The 21,758-nt window shown below is 36.2% G+C and overlaps 2 protein-coding genes across 3 annotated transcripts; one reads left to right on the top strand and one right to left on the bottom strand.

The window, feature by feature from the left end:
• Positions 1 to 1,753: 1,753 nt before the first annotated feature.
• Positions 1,754 to 13,928, top strand: CCDC152 (coiled-coil domain containing 152). The gene is made up of 8 exons (XM_059493177.1): positions 1,754 to 1,840; positions 2,860 to 2,965; positions 8,590 to 8,658; positions 9,751 to 9,815; positions 11,292 to 11,394; positions 12,097 to 12,224; positions 13,151 to 13,237; positions 13,806 to 13,928. The coding sequence occupies exons 1-8, from the start codon at positions 1,754 to 1,756 to the stop codon at positions 13,926 to 13,928; spliced, it is 768 nt and encodes a 255-aa protein (XP_059349160.1).
• Positions 13,929 to 13,988: 60 nt separating this feature from the next.
• SELENOP (selenoprotein P) lies at positions 13,989 to 21,557 on the bottom strand. Of its 2 annotated transcripts, none has more exons than XM_059493175.1 (5): positions 21,501 to 21,557; positions 19,776 to 19,979; positions 18,396 to 18,608; positions 16,671 to 16,788; positions 13,989 to 15,812 (listed from the first exon to the last, which is right to left on the bottom strand). In XM_059493175.1, exons 2-5 carry the CDS (start codon positions 19,964 to 19,966, stop codon positions 15,150 to 15,152), a joined length of 1,185 nt encoding a protein of 394 aa, XP_059349158.1. In that variant the 5' UTR covers positions 19,967 to 19,979; positions 21,501 to 21,557; the 3' UTR covers positions 13,989 to 15,149. The 2 variants fall into 2 exon arrangements, with proteins under 2 accessions (XP_059349158.1, XP_059349159.1); XM_059493176.1 differs by having other exon boundaries at positions 15,168 to 15,812.
• Between the last annotated feature and the right edge of the window lie 201 nt (positions 21,558 to 21,758).

The raw sequence follows: 21,758 nt of genomic DNA, 5'->3' as shown, positions 1-21,758 counted from the left end.
AAAGAGGCATTAAAGAAAGGTGTCACAGCAATCAAACCCACGATTTAAATCTGTAATTTTTTCCTCTGTGACATAAGTACCGTTCAAAACAGGAGTGGGAGATTTGACAAAAATGCCTTTTGAAGACATAATGTGTAATAGTAATATGAACAAAAATAACAGTGATGAGTTTTCCTGCTGGAAAAAAATACAACATTAATAATACAACATCATTTTTAATTTACTGTTCCAGTTCAGCAGGAGTTTTGTACCCAGTGGTACTGCTGCCAAGTACTGAGCACATCCTGTCTCCGAGAAAACAAGTGATGCCATAGAATAAGGAAACACACAAACAAAACACGGCAGGTCCCTGAATTCTATCCGCTGTCTAAATGTGGAGAGTACAACACAGTTTTAAAAGTATAATGAAAAAAATGGCGATTGACAAATATAAGATACTGCCCATGATAAGGATTGGAAAAGTCAAATGACCGACATTCATAGTGTACATTTAGACTATTAACTAACAGAATATTAGGATGGGTAATTGTTTTAAAAATTTGAGTGTTCTGAATACATATTTTAAACCCCAATTTGACAAATCATTGCATTGTAGTAAGCTGTAAGTCATTAAGATTACTAATTAATTAAAAAACAAAATCCCCGTTAATTTAACTAAGAAGCATTAATTTTTCAAAGTTTCCTATATTCTGTAATTTAAAACTGTTAATGTAAAAAAATGAGCTTTGGCTTATGAATTAGTTTTAGTATCACTGAGGAAGGAGTGGGCACAAGGAAAAAATATTAAACACACAGAACCAATATCTTACTGCTTTGTTCGAGAAGTTACATATACACAAAAGCATGTAAATATTGAATGACTAAGAAAATTACTCAGTTATGTAATTTTGGTTTCTCCTTAGTGTTGTGTATTTACCTATTTTTGCCTAACTGTACTGCAAGTATTTCTGTCTGGAAACTCATTCAGTTTCTGGGTAGTGAACACATTTTAACTTCTAGTTCATCTCTCTGATTGCAATTTTTTTGTTATTTGTAAAAAGGCTGTTCACACATTTCCACATAGAAGTGGTGATTTTGTTTGGACCACATGGTTTACTAGTAGGTATTGGAATTTTTGTCTCATGGAGCCTGATGTTGAGAAATAGTTTGAATATTTTTAGAAGCATTCATGTTGTGTATTTCAGATCCATCTTGCAAATACATGTTGAAGATTCTGTAAGTAGAATTTACAAAAATAGGGGTTATGTTAAAAATCTGGAACTATATGGGTGCCTTTCAAAATACTGTCTTTTTATTCTGCAGCAAGGTTTATGTGCCTATCCCTGATTTAGCGCTTGTTGTTTATAAGAAAATATGTAAGTACCTTTAAACCTGAGTAGCCAAGTATTAGAGCATCTACACAGATAAAAGATGCTGAAATAATATGTGCCCGGTGCATTATTCTGTCTATGGAAGTGAATCCAGATTAACTTTTTTAATTACAGCAAACTTTCCAAATTCAGCCACAATACATCAGCTTGGGGGGTATTGTTTGGGCTTTCTGACATTCATTGTATTTCCCAGAAATGCAAGATCTTAAATAGACTGAAGTTTATCTTCAATGCAAAAATAGTTTTAATTTTTAAAAAGAGTCTTCTTTGTTATTCTTACATTTTTGCCTTAGATTTTATGTCGCGTTAATGATAAATATATTAATTTATAGGTTTTTTTTACATATATCTAGTCATCATTTGATTATACGATCCAGAAATAAATGAATCATAGTGATGAAGAAACTATGAAAAAAACCAGTATAGTGAACCTTGATAAGCTTTTATATGACTTCTCAGAGATAGAAAAAGTAAGTGAAGAAGGTAAAAAATGTTGAGACTGCCACCTATAATTATTGTGTGACATTTTCAAAATTTTTTTGAAAATGTTAAATTGTATCAGATTACTGTTATGCCTTGTAATACCAACTTCCTTTGGAAAGCTCTTTGTATTGACTGTATCCTGGAGACATAGGAGTGGACTCTGAGTGAAATCTGAGAAGCCTTTGTTTCTGTGCTAGGATTTTAATCATCCAGAGGCCAAACTGGCTTTCTTAGGAAGACTCTGGAAGATGATGTTGAAGATTAACTGCATTGCACTGCTTTCATAGGATCACAGAATCGTTTTGGCTGGAAGGGACCTTATAGACCACCTAGTTCCAACCTCCCCTCGCTAGACCACATGGTCTAATGCTGGGGTATCCTTTCAGAAGTTGTTCCTTGTCCTAGAAAAATGTCATTCCCTTATCAGGAGCATGAATTCCTACATTCCATATGCATTGATCTTCCTTTATCTTATGTGTGGGTCATTTCTCCAATGATTGACCCTCTGAAGAAAATCAGTACTGCGTTTCTTTTAGACTGATGTTGATCAGCTTTCTGCTGATTCCTGGCCAGCAAATCCATACTAGAGGTAGTATAAAAGGAGCACCTGAAATAAATTTAGCATTTCTCTTGGAATAAACTTATTATACCAGTTCCTATTCCCACATATTGTTCAAGTTGTTGCTCTGCAAGAGTGTTGACAGCCTCATATGCAAAGCAGTAGAAAGAACCTTGCAGGGGATTGACCCGGACTCTGGGCTGTATGACTGAGAGGAAAATAGTTTATAACTCGTTATGTAAGTCAGCATTCTTAGTTCTGCAGGGTAAACTTGGAACAGTAAAGGATCTCAAGTCTAGTATCATTTTTCTATATAAAGGAATATCCTGAATGGGAAATATTACAGGTTTGGACTGCAGTATTGTGGAATTGTTAAATTTTTTATTCACTTAAAACTCAAAACTTAAAACATGTTAATATAATGTTAGTCCCTCTCCAATTTTCTAGAAAATATCAGAAATCAATGATGCAAATAACCTACTGATTCATCAGCTGGAAAAATGTAACAGATTGCTAGCATTAAGCCAATCAAAGGAGGAATCAGTAAAAGAGGGTAAGTTACTTTATTAGATAGGTATGATTTTTGCATGTATTCAAGAAATTCTGAGAGATATTTCCATTATTTTCAGCCATAAAAAATAACAGGGAAAAAATATGGAAAAAGCAGTAATGCCTAACCCTGAATGGTAATGAAATCCATCTCATAGTAAATACTAATATTTATATTAATATTATGAGGATTCAGACTGTTCAATGGATGCTAATAAAACTTCTAATTTACCATTATAAGTGGGAATTACAAGTCTATAATCATAATGAAAAAGTTGTGAAACAAAGGAGGAATTACAGGGAAAACTATAAAATTAAGATTTGTTTTATTCTAGAACTGTTTTCAGATGAGTATTTGAAATGAGAAACAATATCTAGTGCTTAGCATGGATTTGTGGTTGCTTATTCTTCTGTAGTTTGTAAAGTAGCTGAAATGTGCATCTTTTGTAGGACTTCCATCTCTGGGAAGTCAGCCTGCTAAAAGTTGGGAAGCAAGGTAGGAATAAACTTAGTTTCACACAGGAGGGAGATTGCCAGTCGGGTTTTATTTCAGTCTTCACTAGGACTTGGATAATTTAGCATAATCAGAAACTGAGCAAGGAAACTGAGCTATTGAGTGAGTAAAGTTTGCTTATGATGATAAATCTCTTCAGATAGACCAAAAAGTCATGGTACAAGATGACGGGGGACATGGAGACCAGTAGGAGCACAAATGGGAGGCATTTTTTATAAACAATGGTTGATGTTAGTCGGTTGCTTTTCAGGAAAGAGGTCTTGGTGTCCTCTAAACAGTTCTCATAAAATATTTTTATTCTCTTAAAATATTTGTATTCTCTTAAAATATCAGTAGACAAAGAAGCAAACACTGTGGTAGGCAGGATGATGAAAAAAAAGAGAAATAAGCATTGTGACTCTGTAAGGTCTGTGATTTTTATGTCATGTTCTGGTCCACACATCTCAAGATAGACAATAGCACAACTGGAAAAGGTAACAGGGAAGGAGGCAAGGCTTGGTATTGCTAGGAGGGAGCAAGGTACAAGGAATCAGCAACTACTCCTGTAACAAAGACCATGGATGTAGGGGCTTAACCGTGCAAGGCTCACTCCCACTGCGCCCGTGCAGGGCTGGCCCAGCGAGGACTGCCACGGTCAGCCAAAAGTCTACATTAAAAAACAAGTCTGTACTGATGAGAGTGACTCCGGAGGCTGAGTCAGAATGGAGTTCAGAAATGGTTACAAAGGCCAGACATGGCCCAAGGATCTCTACTTAATCCCAAGTGAAGAGGCAGATCTGATGTCAAGCCAGAAAATCACTCCCTAGGTCATGACCAGGGTCTAGTGTGTGCCTGTCACACAACTGCAGCATAGGCCAAGGGCAAAAACCTCTGTTTACAAGCAGCTCCCATGGGAAGAAGGGATGGCTGTTTCTGAATCTGCTCCAGCCTTTTTTTCAATGTCACCATCTATACTCTTTCTGAGATGGACTTGTGTCCAGCCAAACACCCAGAAGGTGCATGGGGGAAAATGCACCTGGGGCTTTCACAAGTTTGGTCACAATTTTGGGACATTTGAGGGAAGACTCGTTGGCTGGGAATTTTTCAGCCAAGGTAAAGAATAGAGCTGATATGACTCATAGCTGTAAAATTGTGAATGGCACAGAGAAAGTGATTACAGAATAGAATATTAATTTTCTAATGTAATAAAAAAACTAGATGGAAATAAAACTTGTATATTGATTTAAAGCTAACAAAAGGAGGAACTTTGCCACACATTACAAAATAAAGTTAAATCAGTTCCACAGAAGCCTGTGCATAACAGAAGTATATATTAATTTTAAAAAATGAAAAAAAAATTTAAAACAACAAACTTTTAAACACAAAGACAGTATCGCTCATTGTCCCCTTCATTCTCTGTTTGGGAAGTTGAGAGGATGTACTAATGATAGCATTTATCTAGCTTTTTTTTCATCTTTCCTGAATTATCTCATAGTGTGTATTGTGAAGTGGCATAGTGAAGTGGATGGAACTTTGGTTTGAGTCAGAAACACTAGTTTCTCTGTTAAGCACAAAAGTCAGACAGTGCAGGACAGTCACTCAGAAACAGAAGAGGCTTCTTTATTGATGAAACTAGAAAGGAGTGGGTTGATATAAAACAATTTGTAAAAAAGGAAAGGAAAAGTTGGACAAAAAGAAGAAATAATTCTTACTATAGAACCTATGATATAAAAGGTAGCAGAGAAAATGAAAGAGACAACTTAGGAAACCAGAACTGCTGGGATGACTGCAACAAGAGGAATGGACTGAAAACAGATCAAAGTCAGAAGAGAGATTTGAGCTTTGTAAACAGTATTGCCTCGCTTTCATGAGATAAGAGAGAAATTATTTGTTGAGATAGTTAACGCTGATATAACTGAAGAGAACAGGCTCTGGAGCTTCTTTTGAAACACAGGACGAAAAAAAGAAGCATGGGTGGCAGAAGTCCAAGTAAAAATACCAGAGCAATCAGCCTGAAATATGAACTAATGTTTCAGCAACAGGGATAGTCAGGAAAAAACAAACCTTAACAATATTGAAGTCATAGGAATAGTGCCGATATAGACAGGAGACAGAACTGCTGTAAGACAAGGATCGTGGTCAATGAGTAAGAGTAATTGCAGAGATATTAGTAACATTGACAAAAAGAAGTGAAAAGCGGGAAATTGGAACAGTGTGAGACATCCAAGAGGTGATTCTGAAAGCTATTTGATGATAATGAAGTAAAATATGAGTAAGACACCAAAGGGATAGAATTTATTTAGAAATAAAGACAATTATCACAGCTGCTCTGTTAGGTTAAGCTCAGAAAGGTGGTGGAGTCTCCCCCACTGGAGCCATTCAAGAACCATCTGGGTGCAATCCTGTGCCATGTGCTCTGGGATGGCCTGCCTGAGCACAGAGGTTGGGCGGGATAACCCAGTAAGGACCCTTTCTGTGGTTCTGTGATTCTGTGAGTCTGTACTTACCAGTAAGGTAAACTATTAGATTAATGCGCTTACCAATAAGGTAAACCCTTCAAATATCAGGACATGAAATGCTTGTAAGTTTATTATTTTGAACTGTATTCATTATTGGTGCTCATAAAGTAGAGTTTCAAAAAAAAGCCTTGGACAGAAAATTGACAGAAACTGTAGCAGAGAGTATCACAGGAACCTTCAGGAAAACAGTTAACATGTTACTGGAGATGAGCAGAGCCTGTGAATAGTAGTGATGACATTAAGAGTGTTTCAAAAATATGTGAAATGCTGGTGTAGTGATTATAAATTAGTAAGTCTATAACATTTCTAAACTATTTTTATGTTTCTTTTTGCAATTGATAGAAATGGTCTTTGTGCCTTTATTAAATTGATACTGACCCTTCAAAAGAGGTAATAGCATATGTGGTATTCAGAATCAGAGTAATAAAACTTTTGCATCTAATAGTTAAATTCTTTATAAAAACCTTTGTCAAAAGTCTTTCCTAGAACTGTTCATGGTAAAAGGAGATTGGAAATTCTGAAAAAAAAGACAAAGGAACAAGGAAACACCTAAAAATCAAGGGAGAGGGCAGTGAAACACTTATATCCAGGATAACATGGAAAAAGAAAGGCAGATTGGCCTGCATATACACTCTCTGAAAGATCATAAATTAATCATTTTCTGTTGATACATTCTTTGCTTAAAAAAAAGATGAGATTCAAGAAACCAGTTTTTGTTTTGTGTACTTAATTGCAGATCCATTTTAGATACAAGTCTGACATCTTTATTTTCTACTCTTAAACCTTTTCTGTGGTGTCTAAATAGACTCTTGTGATGCTACAGTTCTGAATTAAATTCTAATGTAGTTTTCTAAAAGAAAGCACATTTTTGTCTGAAATACTTAAGGAGGTTCTATTTAGCATCTTCAGGGTTGTGTATTTATTTATTTGGCATTTCTAAGGTGTTAAAGGAAAAAGTGGTTGATGTAATTACCCTATTAAAAAATCAATTATAAATACAGATGAACACTTATGCTGTTCAGTCTTTCTTTATGTAGGCAGTATTCCTTACAGGGAATAAGCTACACAGGATCCATAACAGAGGCTATGACAGTGATCTGCAAGGCTGCAAATATTAAGTTCTGCTTCTCTTCCTTAATATAGGCAAGCAAAACTTCTTGGTTCCCAGGATTTTTTTTTTCCAGTCGCAAAATTAAGTACATAAGAGATTTGCAAAGATATATCCTTTAAAGATAAGAAAGATAAGCAGATATTCTTGGGACTGTACAAAAGAGTGGCTTACACTTAAAAAATTGTGATTCTTTTTAAAGACTAGCTGCTGCTCTACTGTTGACTCAGATGTCTTTCCAAATTGTGCATGAATTACAAGCATCTGAGTTAATTTCCATACATTTTCAAATGGGAGGAAATTTGTAGTACAACTAGTTGGTACAGACGGGCATGCTGATCTCGTCTTTCCGACTGTGAATACGGTTTTTCCACAGTTGCTTTTGATCCGGCACAGGAACTGAGGGGCAGGCAATGTTTCTGTGCTGCTCGTGCTCCCTCTGCTGTGTTTTTTTGGAAACCCGGAACGGAAAAAGGTGTCTGGCTAACGTGCTCGGCTGCATGAAAAAACTTGATGGAAGATTAGGCTGACGGTCAAAAAGACGGAGCGGAAAACTGAACCTGTTAGCTGGGATCTTAGTTCATCTTCCTCACTTGTAATGTAGTCTTCAGCGGTATGATAGACAGTTTTCAAAAGGGCTTTGGTTTGATAAGATGAATAACTTATTTAGCAAACTTTGATGTGTTGTGGAAATGAAAAGCCATTTAGGAAACACAGTGGTCCTCAGGAAAGAGAAAGAGAAGTTTTAAAAGTAAGCAACCTCTGTTGTAGAGCCTCTGCTGTTCTCAGTCTTTGACAGTTTTGTGACTCTACTGATAAACTTACAATGAACATAAAGGATAAAAGTCATATTAATGAAAACCAAATCCTGTATTACAGGAAGTACGCATGGTATTTGAATATTAAAAATTCAGTTTTAAAAATAAAATTATGAAATACAACTGTGTAAACTGATAGGAGCTTGCATATATAATTCTGTTGTATAAAATGAGATAATGGAACCATAGCACATATTCTGAATCTCTCAAAGCTTATGTTGAGCCATAAGATGAATGTTATATGCATCAAGAAAGGGGTAAAAAAGGGGTGAGAGACTGCAATGAGTGGATTCTCTTGGTCTTGTTGAAAAGAAAATTGCCAAAGAAATGCTGTCAGGAAAGCAAGTCAGTTTCATTAAATACATCAAATTGCTGGAAGGCTGATATGGAAAACTTCTAGTATTGCCCAGAAAACAAAAAGATACTTGTTTTCTGACTAGAAACAAACATTTAATACTTTTATGAAATTGTTTGTATTGCTTCATAAAATTGATTTTAATCTATCATCAAACTAAAAGCTAAAATTAAGCAGTAACCATGTAATAATAATCTATTATCTCTACAGTCAGTAAAAAGACTTAGAGTAATATTTAACGAAAATTATTACAAAATATTTGATAAAATTTTGTGAACAAAATGTAAATTTGCAAAGACACTATTCAAAAATACTGGGTCTTTAATTTCTTTCAGAGTGCAGTGCTCTACAGAATGTGATAAAGGGTCTAACACAAACCATTGAAAACCAGTGTAACGTGAAAGGTAAAGGCAAAAAATGCTATTTTATATATATGCTGTACTGTAATTTCGAATGAGCAGGCATTTAATTTTTTCATTTAACTTTACTGAATTTTTTCAGACACAGAAACTTACTGGCAGGCAAAGAGAAACAAAAAACAATTTCTTAAATCAATCGTGCACAGTAATAAATGTCTCTTGCCATTATTGCCATAGTTTACTTAGTAACTGCCTCCGGAAGGTTCTTTTAATCAATAGTTGTGCTTTAAATTCATTGTAGCATAACATAGGCAATTTTACAAAAGGTGAGAAAGTATCAGTCAGCTGTTAGATTGTAGACTATTCAAGTGTTTATGCAGTTTTTATCACTGTGTTAAACCAGCGAGTCTTAATTCTTAGTATACAATGTTATTAAATGTATTGCTGTTATCCACATTGACAACTATTGCTGTTATTGCTGTTATCCACATTAACAACTATTGCTGTTATTGCTGTTATCCACATTGACAACTACTCATTTTTACTTGAAAAAAAAATAAGTGTTTGCTATATTTTTATACTACAGCTCAGCAGCACACCATGAAGTTAACTTTATAACGATTATGCATTCAAGGCATATTAACATATATAAATAAACCTCTAGCATTGGAAGTATACAGATGTTTTTAATACTTAAATTGATACTAATAATTTTTAAAAATCTATTTTCTTTAAATTCTGTGTTTGCATAGTTTTCTGATTTTTGGGGAACAGGTACTGAAGAACTTGTATCTTCCCATTTGAATCTGTTGTAGCCATGATAATAGTCTTTTATTTCCTGAGTCAAAGAAATTTGCATCTAAATTTTCCTGAATGCATCATTTATTAGAAGCCTAAAGAAAGTTCTAAGTAGTAATACCAAGTAAATGTTATGATTAAACCTAAACTATGATTTTTCTTGTTAAAAAAATGGAAACAGACAGTATGTGGTTCTGTAACGATGATTATGTCTACAAAAATAGTTCCTCAAAGTTCAGCAAAGTCAAAAAACACAAGTAATTTCCTTATTCCTCTTTCATGCTAAAGAAATTGTCAAAATGTACTTTGCAGTGTACCATATAGTTTTTGTTTATTTAGATGAAAATGATAGACTGAGGGGAACCATTCACATCTTGGAAGATAAATTAAAGACTTGTGAAGAGGTATGTCACAAATTATCATTCTTTAGGTAAAGGAATAACACTGCATCTCTATTATGCTGTACATCTTTTTGTTTAGTATCTGCTATTGATACTCTTATTAGTGCTCTTCTGTTAATATTTTTCATGTGTAAAAAGAGAAGGATTGTTCTCATGATAGTTTCCATGTGAGAAGGTGTAGAAGAACTAAGAGGTCAAAATTCCTTGGTGCTGAGAACTTTGGCTCAATTTAAGATGCACTCGGGGTTTTTTAGCTGTATTTAGCTTTAAATTCAAATTCATCATCATCATTCTAATCCCTTGCACTAAAAAAAAAATTTCATGTGGGAGTAGGATTTTCACATTGAAGATGTCTGGTTGCGCTGCCAGAGAATCAGGCGTGGTCTGAATTTTGTCCAGTTTATTGAGGAATAAATATTACAAAGATTGTAAGTCTCTATTTCTTATCTGTACCTCATAATAAATTCCATATATGATCTCTGTACTTTGTATCTATGGCACTCATTTTTGCAAAGGAGGTAAAACCAGCAGCACTAGTCATAGTTCTCTGTTTTCATAGTTCTCCGTGTGGAGAGTGCAGATGTGTTATCTGTTTAGGATCAGGAATCTCACTGCTGATTTCCTTTGCCTGTGTTTGTGCTATAAGTTAAACTTAAATATTAGTATCAGTAGAGCTATTATCTTGACTGTTCAAGTAAAAAATGAGTATTGCCTTCTGAAGGATATGATAAACTATTATTTCACCTATTAAACACATGTGAGCATGGTGGGACTTCCTGGTGTCATTCTGAAGGCGCCTGACCACGTTCCCATATCCTGATCCCCAGTCAGTGACTGCCTTGGTGAGTGTCCCGAGGCACTGCTCTGGTGAGTGGCAATCTTGTCAGAAGGCTGCAACAAGAGCTTTGGAGTCAGCACCTCAATAGTGGCAGCTACAGACAATTCCTTGAAAATTCTGGAGTCCCTACTGGAGTAAATTTATAACTGGCATCTTCAAACTTTGTACGTCAGTGGCAGTAGCATCACTGCTGCTGGTATCACTGATGTGTCTCTTGCTGCCAACATGGAATTGTGAATTCTTTGTGCAAGCAATACTAACAAAACACACACTTGAATCATGCAATCCTTGAGTCAAAAACCCACAAAGGTGAAACTGTTGTCCCTTAACTAACTGCATCATTGTGTCAGATCCTGTTCTCTGGAAGGGAATATTACCTCTCCATTTGCCTGTTCTCCTAAGAAGTACAGTTTCCAATTTTATATTAACAGATAGCTGTAATACAATGAAATCTGCTATGTTTTTAATCTGTGGACTCCAGCCAGACTGTGTAAGTAATTGGGCATTTAAATTTACAAGACTGAGGATAAAACAAGTACTGAATTATATAGTACTGTATATTTTTACATGATGGTTGTGCTTTGCAGAAGGCTAAGAGCACAGAAACTGAAAGATCTTTACAAAACATTTTACCTTCACAGGAGTATAAGGATCAAATTGAGAAACTCATGACAGAAATTAAAAACAAAGAGGAAGACCACAAATTAGAAATAACGCAGCTGAATTGCGATACAAGGAAAAAATGTAAGTTCTCTGAAGACTGAATGCTTTAGCAATGTGTCACCTGTAGATGCTGTGTTTTGTCTAGGATAAATATGAGTTCCACTTCTTGGTGGAAACATGTGAATGCTAGAAGTGGGCAGTGTTTAATACAATTTTATTTTCGATGAAGAGAGCAGACAGTGGTAATGAAGCAATAGTACAGCAACACAGGATGAGCAGAAACTCCCAGATAGATAGAACAAATGCTGGGAATGTGGGCATAAAGATCAGAAGGAATGAAATTTTGAGTTAAGTGTCAACTGGAACCTTTGAACTGTAAGCTAGATTGCTGTTTGAATCTTCTATCTGTGTTCAGGAGAGTAGAACATTATTTTCACAAATAAATAGTACTTCAGTGAGGAAAAAACTGATTTCTATGTTCATTTGCTCCATTAGAGATATAACCTTAAAAAGTAGGATTTTTTTGGTCATCCATATGAAAACAAGGAAAGTTTTTGTAAATTATATGCCTTTTTAAAAAAGACACCATCTTACCGGTGTCTTTTTAAAAGGACAGTGTGGTTTTCATATAGTTTCAGTATGGTTTTTGCTTGAATTGTCTTCCAGTGAAATGTTTACCTGATGTTCAGGAAAGTTTTTAAATTTGGAAAATGATGTTTTATGATGTTCATCTATTTTATTTCATCTACTATAATAATAATTTTGGTGTTACTGTGTTGCTAGTTGAAGTAAAAGAAATGGAGTATAGAGAAGAGAGAGAGAAAAAAGAACTGGAAATATTAGAGCTAACTAGACAGTTGAAAATTCAAAATGAAGAGAAGCAGAATGAAATAATTAAACTGCAGATAGAGGTATGCATTACAAAGCTGACTTAAAGATGAACTGGGCATTGGGTAAACTTCAAAGAGACTGTGTAGTGAAAAAATATTAATTAGTACTTAACAAAGTAATATGATGGAATCTAGAAAACTTAATTATTTATTGTCTTTATGAGGATCAGTGGCAGGTACTCCCTTCCACAATGGTAACTGACTCCTGCTCAGGAGTCAAGTTCCACCTACTATGTAGGGAGACTGAAGGTGGCTCTCTTCTTGTTCCAAATTAAATTACTTAGAAACAGTTTTAGATTTTGAGCTATTAAAAAATGCAACAATGTCTTCTGCTTAACTTTCTTGGTTTTAATTTCTGAATGGTGAGAATACATATATTTTAAAATAAAAGTAAAAAAAAATTTCTAATCCTGCAGAGATTGAAGCAAGAGCATTCAACATGTATTTCATTGCTCATGTTTTAAAACACTCTCATTAAAGAAAGAATTAAGGAAATACGTCAAACCTTTCACACAACAAAAAAGAAATAAGATGTGGCAGTGTTCAGGCTGACTTGTCCTTGGAACGTAAGAGAAGAATGATGGTTCTGAAGGATATTAGCACCTTCTGTATTTTCTCCTCATGTAGATATGAGGCTGAGAAGCCTTCAATTTTATTCTTTTTTTCAGAAGCATCTTTTTTATCTACATGGTTTTAGTTGATCATGTTTGTACTACTTTTGCAAAACTTTGAGGCTTCTTTTAAAGAAATACAGTTTGTAACTGCATTCTTCTTAAAATAAATATAAGCAGCCTTGTTTCTCTAGACTTAGTAGAAAGGCTTACTGCTACTACTCTCAGGTAAAAGAATACAATTAATAAAAAGTGAAAATTATGCTTGACATATTTAATATACCTTCCCCTGCCCCCGTTCATTCTCACCGTTTTGTCTTTGCCCGATTCTTTCAGTTCAATGCTAAATTGGCAAGAGCTCAGGATAAGACCACCAAGGCCTTTTCAGACGCTTCAGTCTTGCCACAAAGTATCTATCGAAGGGTAGGTGCTTTCATAGGGTGCAGCACATAGATACTGTTCCAGGGTGTTTGAAACAGGAGTTCCCTGGGGCTTCTCCATGTGCTCTCTCCCACACGCCCCTCCCACCTCTACATAACCCAATTCATAGAATCATAGAATAATTTAAGATAGAAAAGGCTTTTAAGATCATCAGCTCCAACTGTCATGGCTCTTGACATACTGATACTACCGCAGGAAAGCAACAATGAAGAGCAACATGTGAGGTTGTTTTACTGCAGAATTGTTAACCTGGAAACTTAGATCTGACATCAGTGACACTGATATAATACTCTGCATATGCTTGGGGTTTGAGTTTTGTTTGTTGTTTTGTTTTTTTTGGGTTTTTTTTGTTTTTTTTTTTTTTTGTAGGCTTAAAACTTTGGGATGACAGAAAAACAGGATTCTGGGGAAATAGTTTTTGTAATTTTGTGATACAAAATACTGAGGAAAATATTCTTATTAGAATATATCTTACTTGCAGTAGCAAAACAAATTGTTACACAATTTTATGTGATGTTTAAGAATGAAGCCTTTGCCTGTACTTTTGCAGAAGCTGCAGCATCTCCAGGAAGAGAAAAACAAGGAAATTGAAATTCTACGAAACACCATAAGAGATTTGGAGCAACGTCTTAATAAAGGTCAAGACCTGCCCTTCAAACGGAGGAGATTCTGACTAAATGACTTGAAGTATTTCAGTGTTTCAAATTCTGCATCTCAAAATAAAAACAAGATATGAAGAAAGTATGTTTTATTGAAAACACTCTTGTCAAACATTCCAAAGGCATGCATTCTGTATGTATTCAAAGCTACTCTCTTGCTAATCAGCATTCACAATAAAAAGGTTCAGGTTTTGTAGGAGTAGTAATTTCCCTATTAAACCGTCATTAATTATGGTGTATGCTTTCATAGCAGTTTTCTTTTCATGAATATTCTCTTCTTCATCCAGGATCCTTCGAACAACTGGATTTACTTCCATTCAGTTAATCAAACATTAGGAATGCTAGGCTATAGACAGAGAAGTGATACAAGTTTAAGTGGTATATTATGTTAATTGATATGGATTGCTAATTGGTACAGATTTATCAAATTCAGCATTGTTATAAACAAAGATCAACATTACACCAAGATTAAACTTGTTTCATCCCACCTTCTTTTTGATTCTGACTCTCAGTTGTTGACGCTATTTCTCACTTCAGGATGATCTAATTGATTCAGTAGGATTTTACATGCTGTAGCAGTATGCATTAATGGACACTCTTATTGTACCTAAGAGCCACAAAGCTCTTAGCTTTGTTAAAAAAGCTTTGTCAAAGTTAAGTATATCAATCTGTTACTTAAAAATAAAGCAGTTACTGTCTATATATTACATTTTTATGTGGAATTATTCTGTCACATTGCTTAGGAGTAAGTTTTGCTTTTACATGATTTGTATCCCCAGGTTAGAAAAAAAAACAAACTTCAAATCCATTGTCTTCCTAATGTAAAATGATTAAAGTATCTGTCTTGGTTTTCTTCTGTTCTTGATTGCAAAACCTCAGACAGGAGCCCCTAGGTCATAGTTTATGCTCCTGTCCTCACAAATGCAAGCAGAATGTTAGAAGAGAAACAAGAAAGACAAATTAATCGAGAATGCAGACACCTTCCCAGTGGAACTGAAAAACAAACTAGGAGTCAACCAAATTCCTTTAGATCATGAAGATTTTCACTGATGGAATTAGACAGATATTCAATCATTCTAAGAGTGCTGCTCTAAAAATACCCTTCTTTGCAATTTTCCCATACCTGTCAGCACAATTTTGAATTTGGGGCAATAAAAACACTTAATCTGTTCATTTTTCTGCTCTTGCAAGTATATTAACTGAGCTAGTGTGACTCCCTTTTTTCTGGAAGGTGCTTAGTTTGTTTTTCAGGATCAGTTCCTTGCCTTTTCCTGTCACTGTCAGGTGTCACTAGTTTCACTTGCTCCTGCTGGTGATGAATGTCAGGCAGCAGAGAGCAGACGGCACTGTCAAGACTCAGTGACATCCTCTGCTGCCAGCTGCCCGTGTCACCTGCAAGAATTTGGTAACGCTCCGCGACACTGTCAGGTGACAGAATTCCCTAGCTCTTCAAACAGAAGGTGTCGACAATGACAGGATCAGCTACCAGAGGTAGAGTCTGATCCTGTCTGCCAATTTCAGGTTAACTGGTTTTTGCAGCTGTTTTTCCCTTTCTTTTGTAGTTTTTTATCTTGTGGAATTTCCACAATTTCTCCTGGAGGGGCAGTGTCTACGTGCTCCTGACTACCTGTCTGATCGTGTCTGTGACGGCCAAAAAGCCTGTGGCGCCAGGCGCTGTGAGGATGATGTCTGTCAGTTTCAGCAGCAGCCTGGTGGTTCTCGTGTTTGGGATCACGACTGCCCTGGTGATGGTGGCGGTGGTGGTGGCGGCGGTGGTGGTGTCCATGTCTGTGCGGGCTGGTCTGGGAATGCTGGTCTGTTGGCTCAGGTTCTATCTCTGACAACTCTTCAACTGCTTTTTTAGTGATGTTTTCACAGACACCATCAATATCAGGTTCCTGAAAAACAGACGCTTGCATTAAATACAGGGCACTGTATTAAATTAAACTAGATGTAAAAGATTAACTGGCATTTTTGCAGAGCATGAAAGACACTTTTAAGTTATTAGCGCTATTTTGCTGAACATATGAATATATAAGAAATAGCCTTGTGCTGTCACACCACTGTCAACTAGACAGGGCTTTTTAGCAATTATAATTCCAGTAATTGCTAATAACAATTATTCTTATCCTAGATCCTACATCTGACCTGTCTATGGTCTACATTTAGCTAGAATGCTGCACAATGGGATCAAAAACTATTATTTTTGTTGAACTTCCATGAAGTATATACATTTCTTGATAATCTTTAGAAGTATTTCTGGTCTTGAATGATTCACTAAAGAAAGCTACCCTTCTTTTATAGCAGTAACAATAATTTGTCACCTTGTATTATCACTTTTTTAAAATAACTCCTGTAGACTGTGTTTAAATGCAAACTACAATAAATAGTAACACAAACCAGCTAGAGTTTGATTCCTGGGTTTAAAAAAAATATGTACTTACCCATCCCACAAAATTAGAGTAGTTAATTGCTCACTACCTCTATAGCTCTACAATCAGAATTACTCTCCAAGATTGCATTACATTTCTGACAATTACTTGCATTTCTATCAAGGACAGGAATTCAGATAGGCAATCAGTCTATTCAAAATCAAATATCATTTGCTTAGAAAAATGCTTAAAAGCTATCTGTCAAGATGCATGAAATATGTAAATTCAAAATCATATATTTTTTTATTAAACACACTGAAATAATTTTTTAAATACCAATCAAATCCACTTTTCTATTATACACAGAATGAGACAAGAAAATACCATGTAAGAGCAGTTTCCACACTTGTTTTCGCAGTATGCAATCTTAATAGATTCTTCCACATATTGAAAATGCAGGAAGGAGTAGGGCATACCCAGATGATACACGAGACGGCCGCATCTAAGGAGAGAAAGGACTCTGTGGTTACAAATACCTACAACTAAATCCCTTTTCTTATGATCTCACTTTACTTGCACCAATCCACCCACACTGTACAGTTCCACAAGGAGTGTTTCTGTTCCAGTTCACAGGCAAATCCAGTATCTTCCTTACAATGCTTGCCTGCTCAGCTGCACTGGCCAGGATGCGAAGCATCATTTCTGGCTGATGTGGTAGCTGCACTGCCAGAAGCCTTGTCCTAGAGTGGCACTAAAGACTGGCAGAGGTGCACTTGTTACAGACCCATTGGGATAATGAGAAGGGTTCTTTGCATAGTGGTCGCTGCACCCTAACCAGGTGTTTTTATGCAGCCTGACAGGTATTCTGACTGGGATGGACACTGTGGTGCACCTGCATTACTGATTTATTGTGCATGAGGGGATTGTTACAGTGCTTGCTTGCCTCCTGTCTGCACTTGAGGGTTCTGATATGCCCTTGACTGAACAACTGATCTGCTCAGAGGAGCTGTAGAAAATGCCAGAACCTGTACACATGGGCAGCTTGTTCAGTGCCAACACACAGTCCCCTGGCCTTAGCTCCCCATATGCGGACTGCATGTTTAGGACCAGCAGCAGGCAAAGCTTGTGTGGCTAAGGCACAATAAGAACAGAGATTCCTAGACCCATCACAGATCATGGCCAGGCTAGTGCTAAGCGAATTCATAATGTACACATACCCTGTGTGTCAAGAGCACAGACCTGGTCAACCTTCCAAATGCTCTGAGCAAGGTGTCTGGGCTCCGTCCCAGACAAAATACAGCACTGCTCTCTTTGTCTGTTGTATGACATCAGCCTTCCTTACTTGGGCATATTTGCTGCTGTAACATTCAAGATCATTCATTCCACTGCCAGCTTCATCCCACAAACCTCATGTAGCTAATTTGTTCAAATTCATCATATTACAGAAAAGGAGTAACTTTCTAACTCTGTATTAAGCTTATTATGGTTTAGTATGAACTTGGAATGTTCATCACAGTAATATAAAGTAACAAGGATAGACATGTTTGAAGTGTAGGATTTTTCAATTAACTATCATCACATCAAAATCAAAAAATTGGGATTTCAACTACAGTTCCTGCTGGTGCTGCCAAAATATACTTGTGGAAGAATCCTATATCAAAAAGCAATTTTCTTCTGAAGTTTTAAGTTTTACCTAATGTTTTACCTAATTTTTCCTTATATCTACATGGCATTTTCAACAACTCTCCTCAAAAAGTTTCCATGAGATAAAAGATTCCACTTTGACATGCATGGATGTAATGAAGTTATATGAAAATAAATATGCTACCAAAAAATGAACATGTTACCAAATTTCTCACTCACTTATGTTCATCTAAATCCATGGCAATTATAAAGAAAAAATATTTATTCAAAAATTACTTATGTAAAAGCAGATTTTGCTTTTGTAACTTTGTTTTTCCAGTAAATACTAGCGCTTCACATAGTTCAGCTTAGAAGCTGAGCATGATGTCTTTGTTTTTTGCATATCAATGACATGTTATAGAGATTTGCAAATCATTACTCAAAATACATGCAAATATTTTCCCATGTTTGTCTGTAAGCACACACCTGTCATAGATAAGAAAGTCATCCTTGTTTCCATTTAAAGTAGTCCACACATCCTCTTGGTGCTCATCTTGCTGGTAGACAGTAATGTAGTCTGAAACACGTTCTTTCAGTAGGTGAAATTCCCTCCGGGATTGAGCTCCCTGATGGTTGACAACCACATACGAGATGTTGACCAATCCTTCATTCTCTAACTTTACTCGCAGGTCCTCCAAACTAGTGGGAATGTAAAGAAGCAAGACCATAAATCATTAGAGAATCATGAGATTTGACACAAAAGTTAATATGCTCCATCTTGCTTTTATTAGACCTGTATGATGTGGAGTTTCTTCCATTTCGATTGTATTTTTCCTATAGAATTGCTCTAGAAAACTTTTATTTTTCAGCTATGAGAAACAGTCTAGAATGTGGAACATTCTTCAGTTTTTTCTAAAATGTAAGAACCGAACCCAACTACTTTGAAAGCCAAACACAAAGCCCAGTTTTAACTTTGATGAAGCCACAGATGTTTTAAAATCAAATTCTTAATAAATTTGCAACGCCTATTATGATATGTAAGTGCAGCCTAGAGGGGCAAACTAAGGTGTTCTCACTGTGACTAAAATCCAAATCTGAAACTGGCACTATGAATTTTTAAACCAAAATAATTTCACAATTCCTAAATGAATCAAAGATAAGAGCTTTATGCAATTCCTGTTTGGCTCAGCTTGAAATTATTTTATTGCTATTGTTACTGTCATGATAGCTAATTATTTGCAAGGAGTAAGTTCTAGAAAATAGAGCACCCATGTCCCAGGTCTTGGATGAAAACCTAACACTGATGACTTCCTTGAATGCTTCATCAATTTTCTGATAGGACAGTATTTATCTTAGCTTATGGATTTTTAAAATATATATTGGATCTCTGAACGTAGGCTGAAAAGCCACATGAAAAGCACATGTTTTAGTTTATTTTTTCCCCTACAGGTTTTACATAAGAAATCAGTGATCACAAATCTCTCTATTTCAGGTGATCTAACAATGTTAAAGAATTGCAGTATTTCTTAGCTTCATCATTTTTGCTGCATTAATCATCTGTTGCTGTTTCTGTTGGGTGTGCCGGTGGCTTGGGTTTCATTCATGTCAAGTTGATCATACTATTTATTATGTTGGAAAGCTAATTTGGAGAAGATGATCTGCCAGTCAGGAGTAGGTCAAGAGATAAAGGATCCTGCCCACTGGCACAGAACCCTTCTGCTGATAGTGAGCCAGGTCACTGGGTCACACATGCCAGCTGGGATGGTGGCATTTGGGGCAGCTAGAGTCCATCTGAGTGCGTCTGTGGCAGGGCACACGAAGCATTCTCAGCTGGATAACAAAAATCGGGACGAGATCCACGCTTACCTGGAAGCCTGCCGCAGGCACAATAATCAGCTGGCCTGGAGGAGAGCCACCACTGTCACCGAGCCTCTGGAGTTCCACATGGGGTCCTCCTCCCCAATACGCCATTCTGGGGCCTCCTGGCAGTTCTGGATCTCTGTCCCTCCTCCTGGGAGGAGACAGAGGGCCAGAACTAGCCCCAGACGTGCCCACATGGCTGGGCTTTACCTGACAAGAGACAAAACAAACAAAGTAAGGCCAATGCCTAAACAAATTTCAAACTCTGAAATTCCCTTAAGAAAACAAGGCAGCATATTGGCTCGAAAAGAAAAGAAAAGAAAAGAAAAGAAAAGAAAAGAAAAGAAAAGAAAAGAAAAGAAAAGAAAAGAAAAGAAAAGAAAAGAAAAGAAAAGAAAAGAAAAGAAAAGAGAAACTCCTCTGAGAAAAAATTTGAGCTCTTTGTTTACTGCTCAATTTCATTGGTTTTTCAGTAGAGCTCCTCTCTAATAGAGGTAGGTGTTTTTTCTTTGTGGTGCTCGAAGGTTTTTGTGGGTTTTTTTGTTACTGTGTTTGAACAGCTACAAAGTAAACATTCAGAATAACTAGATTTTTTTTCAGCGCTACTAATCTTTCTCTCTGTAATTTCTTTTTGACCATTTTTAACACTTCAGTGATTTTAAAGTGGCCTTGTTTCTTGTTTTTTTAAATAAATTGTAGCAAGCCTGTTTATGTCAGGAAGAATCTAGACCAGTTCACTCCAGTTACAGATAATTCCACTCTCTTAAAAGTACATGCACCAACGGCAGATCTCAGTACACAGTAAGTGCTACAGAACATAGCAGAAAATAATAAAAAATACTTCAAAATTTTTACAAGTCAGTCTGGAGTATCTGAATCCCATTGAGAAAAAACTATGAAGAAGTCAGGCACCAGAAACAATTTTGCAAAAACCAGAAATGGAAACTGAATTTCAGGACTCCTCAGATCTTATAAAATCTCATATCCATACTTAGTTCAGTTAATGTTTATGAAAATCAAAGCATATAAGAAATTCTATCATTACCTTTTCATTTTATTCCATTAACGTCTCAGTTTTCGCTTAAACACATATTATCAAGAAATACTTAAAATTATAAAGTTGCTCCCCAACATGTCCTAGGTTGTGGAATTGTACAATTTCACCACTTACATCAAAGTCTCACAGTGACCACAAAACAGTTTGGAAACAATAGATTCTGATTAATAATACATGTTCCATCCATCTTGTCATAGCCTAAAAGATTAATAATAATTGACATTTTGAAGCAAGAGTGATTTGTTGCTGCATTTGTGAAATCCAGCTGTGCCTGACAGTTCTTTCCTGACATTCTAGGTAAAGTACTTTGGAGAATAAACTGCGGTCCAGTATATACCAACACAGCCTTTTTCCATTCTTTCCACACATCATCAGGAAAGTAGCCTGCCCTTATATCCATTATGAACACATGAGACTCTCATGACATTTTTATATCCTTCCTTGCCTTTCCAGCAGCCTTCTGCAGCACTGGCATGCAGCACCCAGCAACAGCTGTGTGCCCTGCAAGCTGCAGGGGAGCCATGTCCTGCCTTATACTTCTCTTCATATTTCAACTTTCAACTTAGTTTCCAACGGAAATTTCCACAGTCAGCCTTTTCAGCCAAAGAAACAAGCAAACACTCTGCCAAATCTTAAGTCATGAAGCTCTTTCACAGCAAACCCAGCACACTTACCCTTTTCTCCTCCCCCTTCTTGGCAGCTCTGCCTGGCTCCGCTGCAGAAGGAAACAGTGTGGGGAAAAGGGCTGTGGTATTTATATGGCTCTTGTTTATCTCACTTTGCAGATACAGTTCAAAGTTCAGGGAGCCTTTTCTGAATGACCCTGCAAGCAAAGGAAACCCCTTGAGCAAAAACTACCCAAAATATTTCTCCATTAACTAATCCCAAGTGGAAACCATTTCTTGAGTATAATAGTGAAGCATTTTTACTAT

The sequence above is a fragment of the Ammospiza nelsoni genome, chromosome Z (assembly GCF_027579445.1).
Source record: "Ammospiza nelsoni isolate bAmmNel1 chromosome Z, bAmmNel1.pri, whole genome shotgun sequence".
In the NCBI taxonomy this organism is placed as follows: domain Eukaryota; kingdom Metazoa; phylum Chordata; class Aves; order Passeriformes; family Passerellidae; genus Ammospiza; species Ammospiza nelsoni.
Note: the sequence above shows the minus strand (reverse complement) of the source record. Positions and strands in the feature narration are given on the sequence as shown.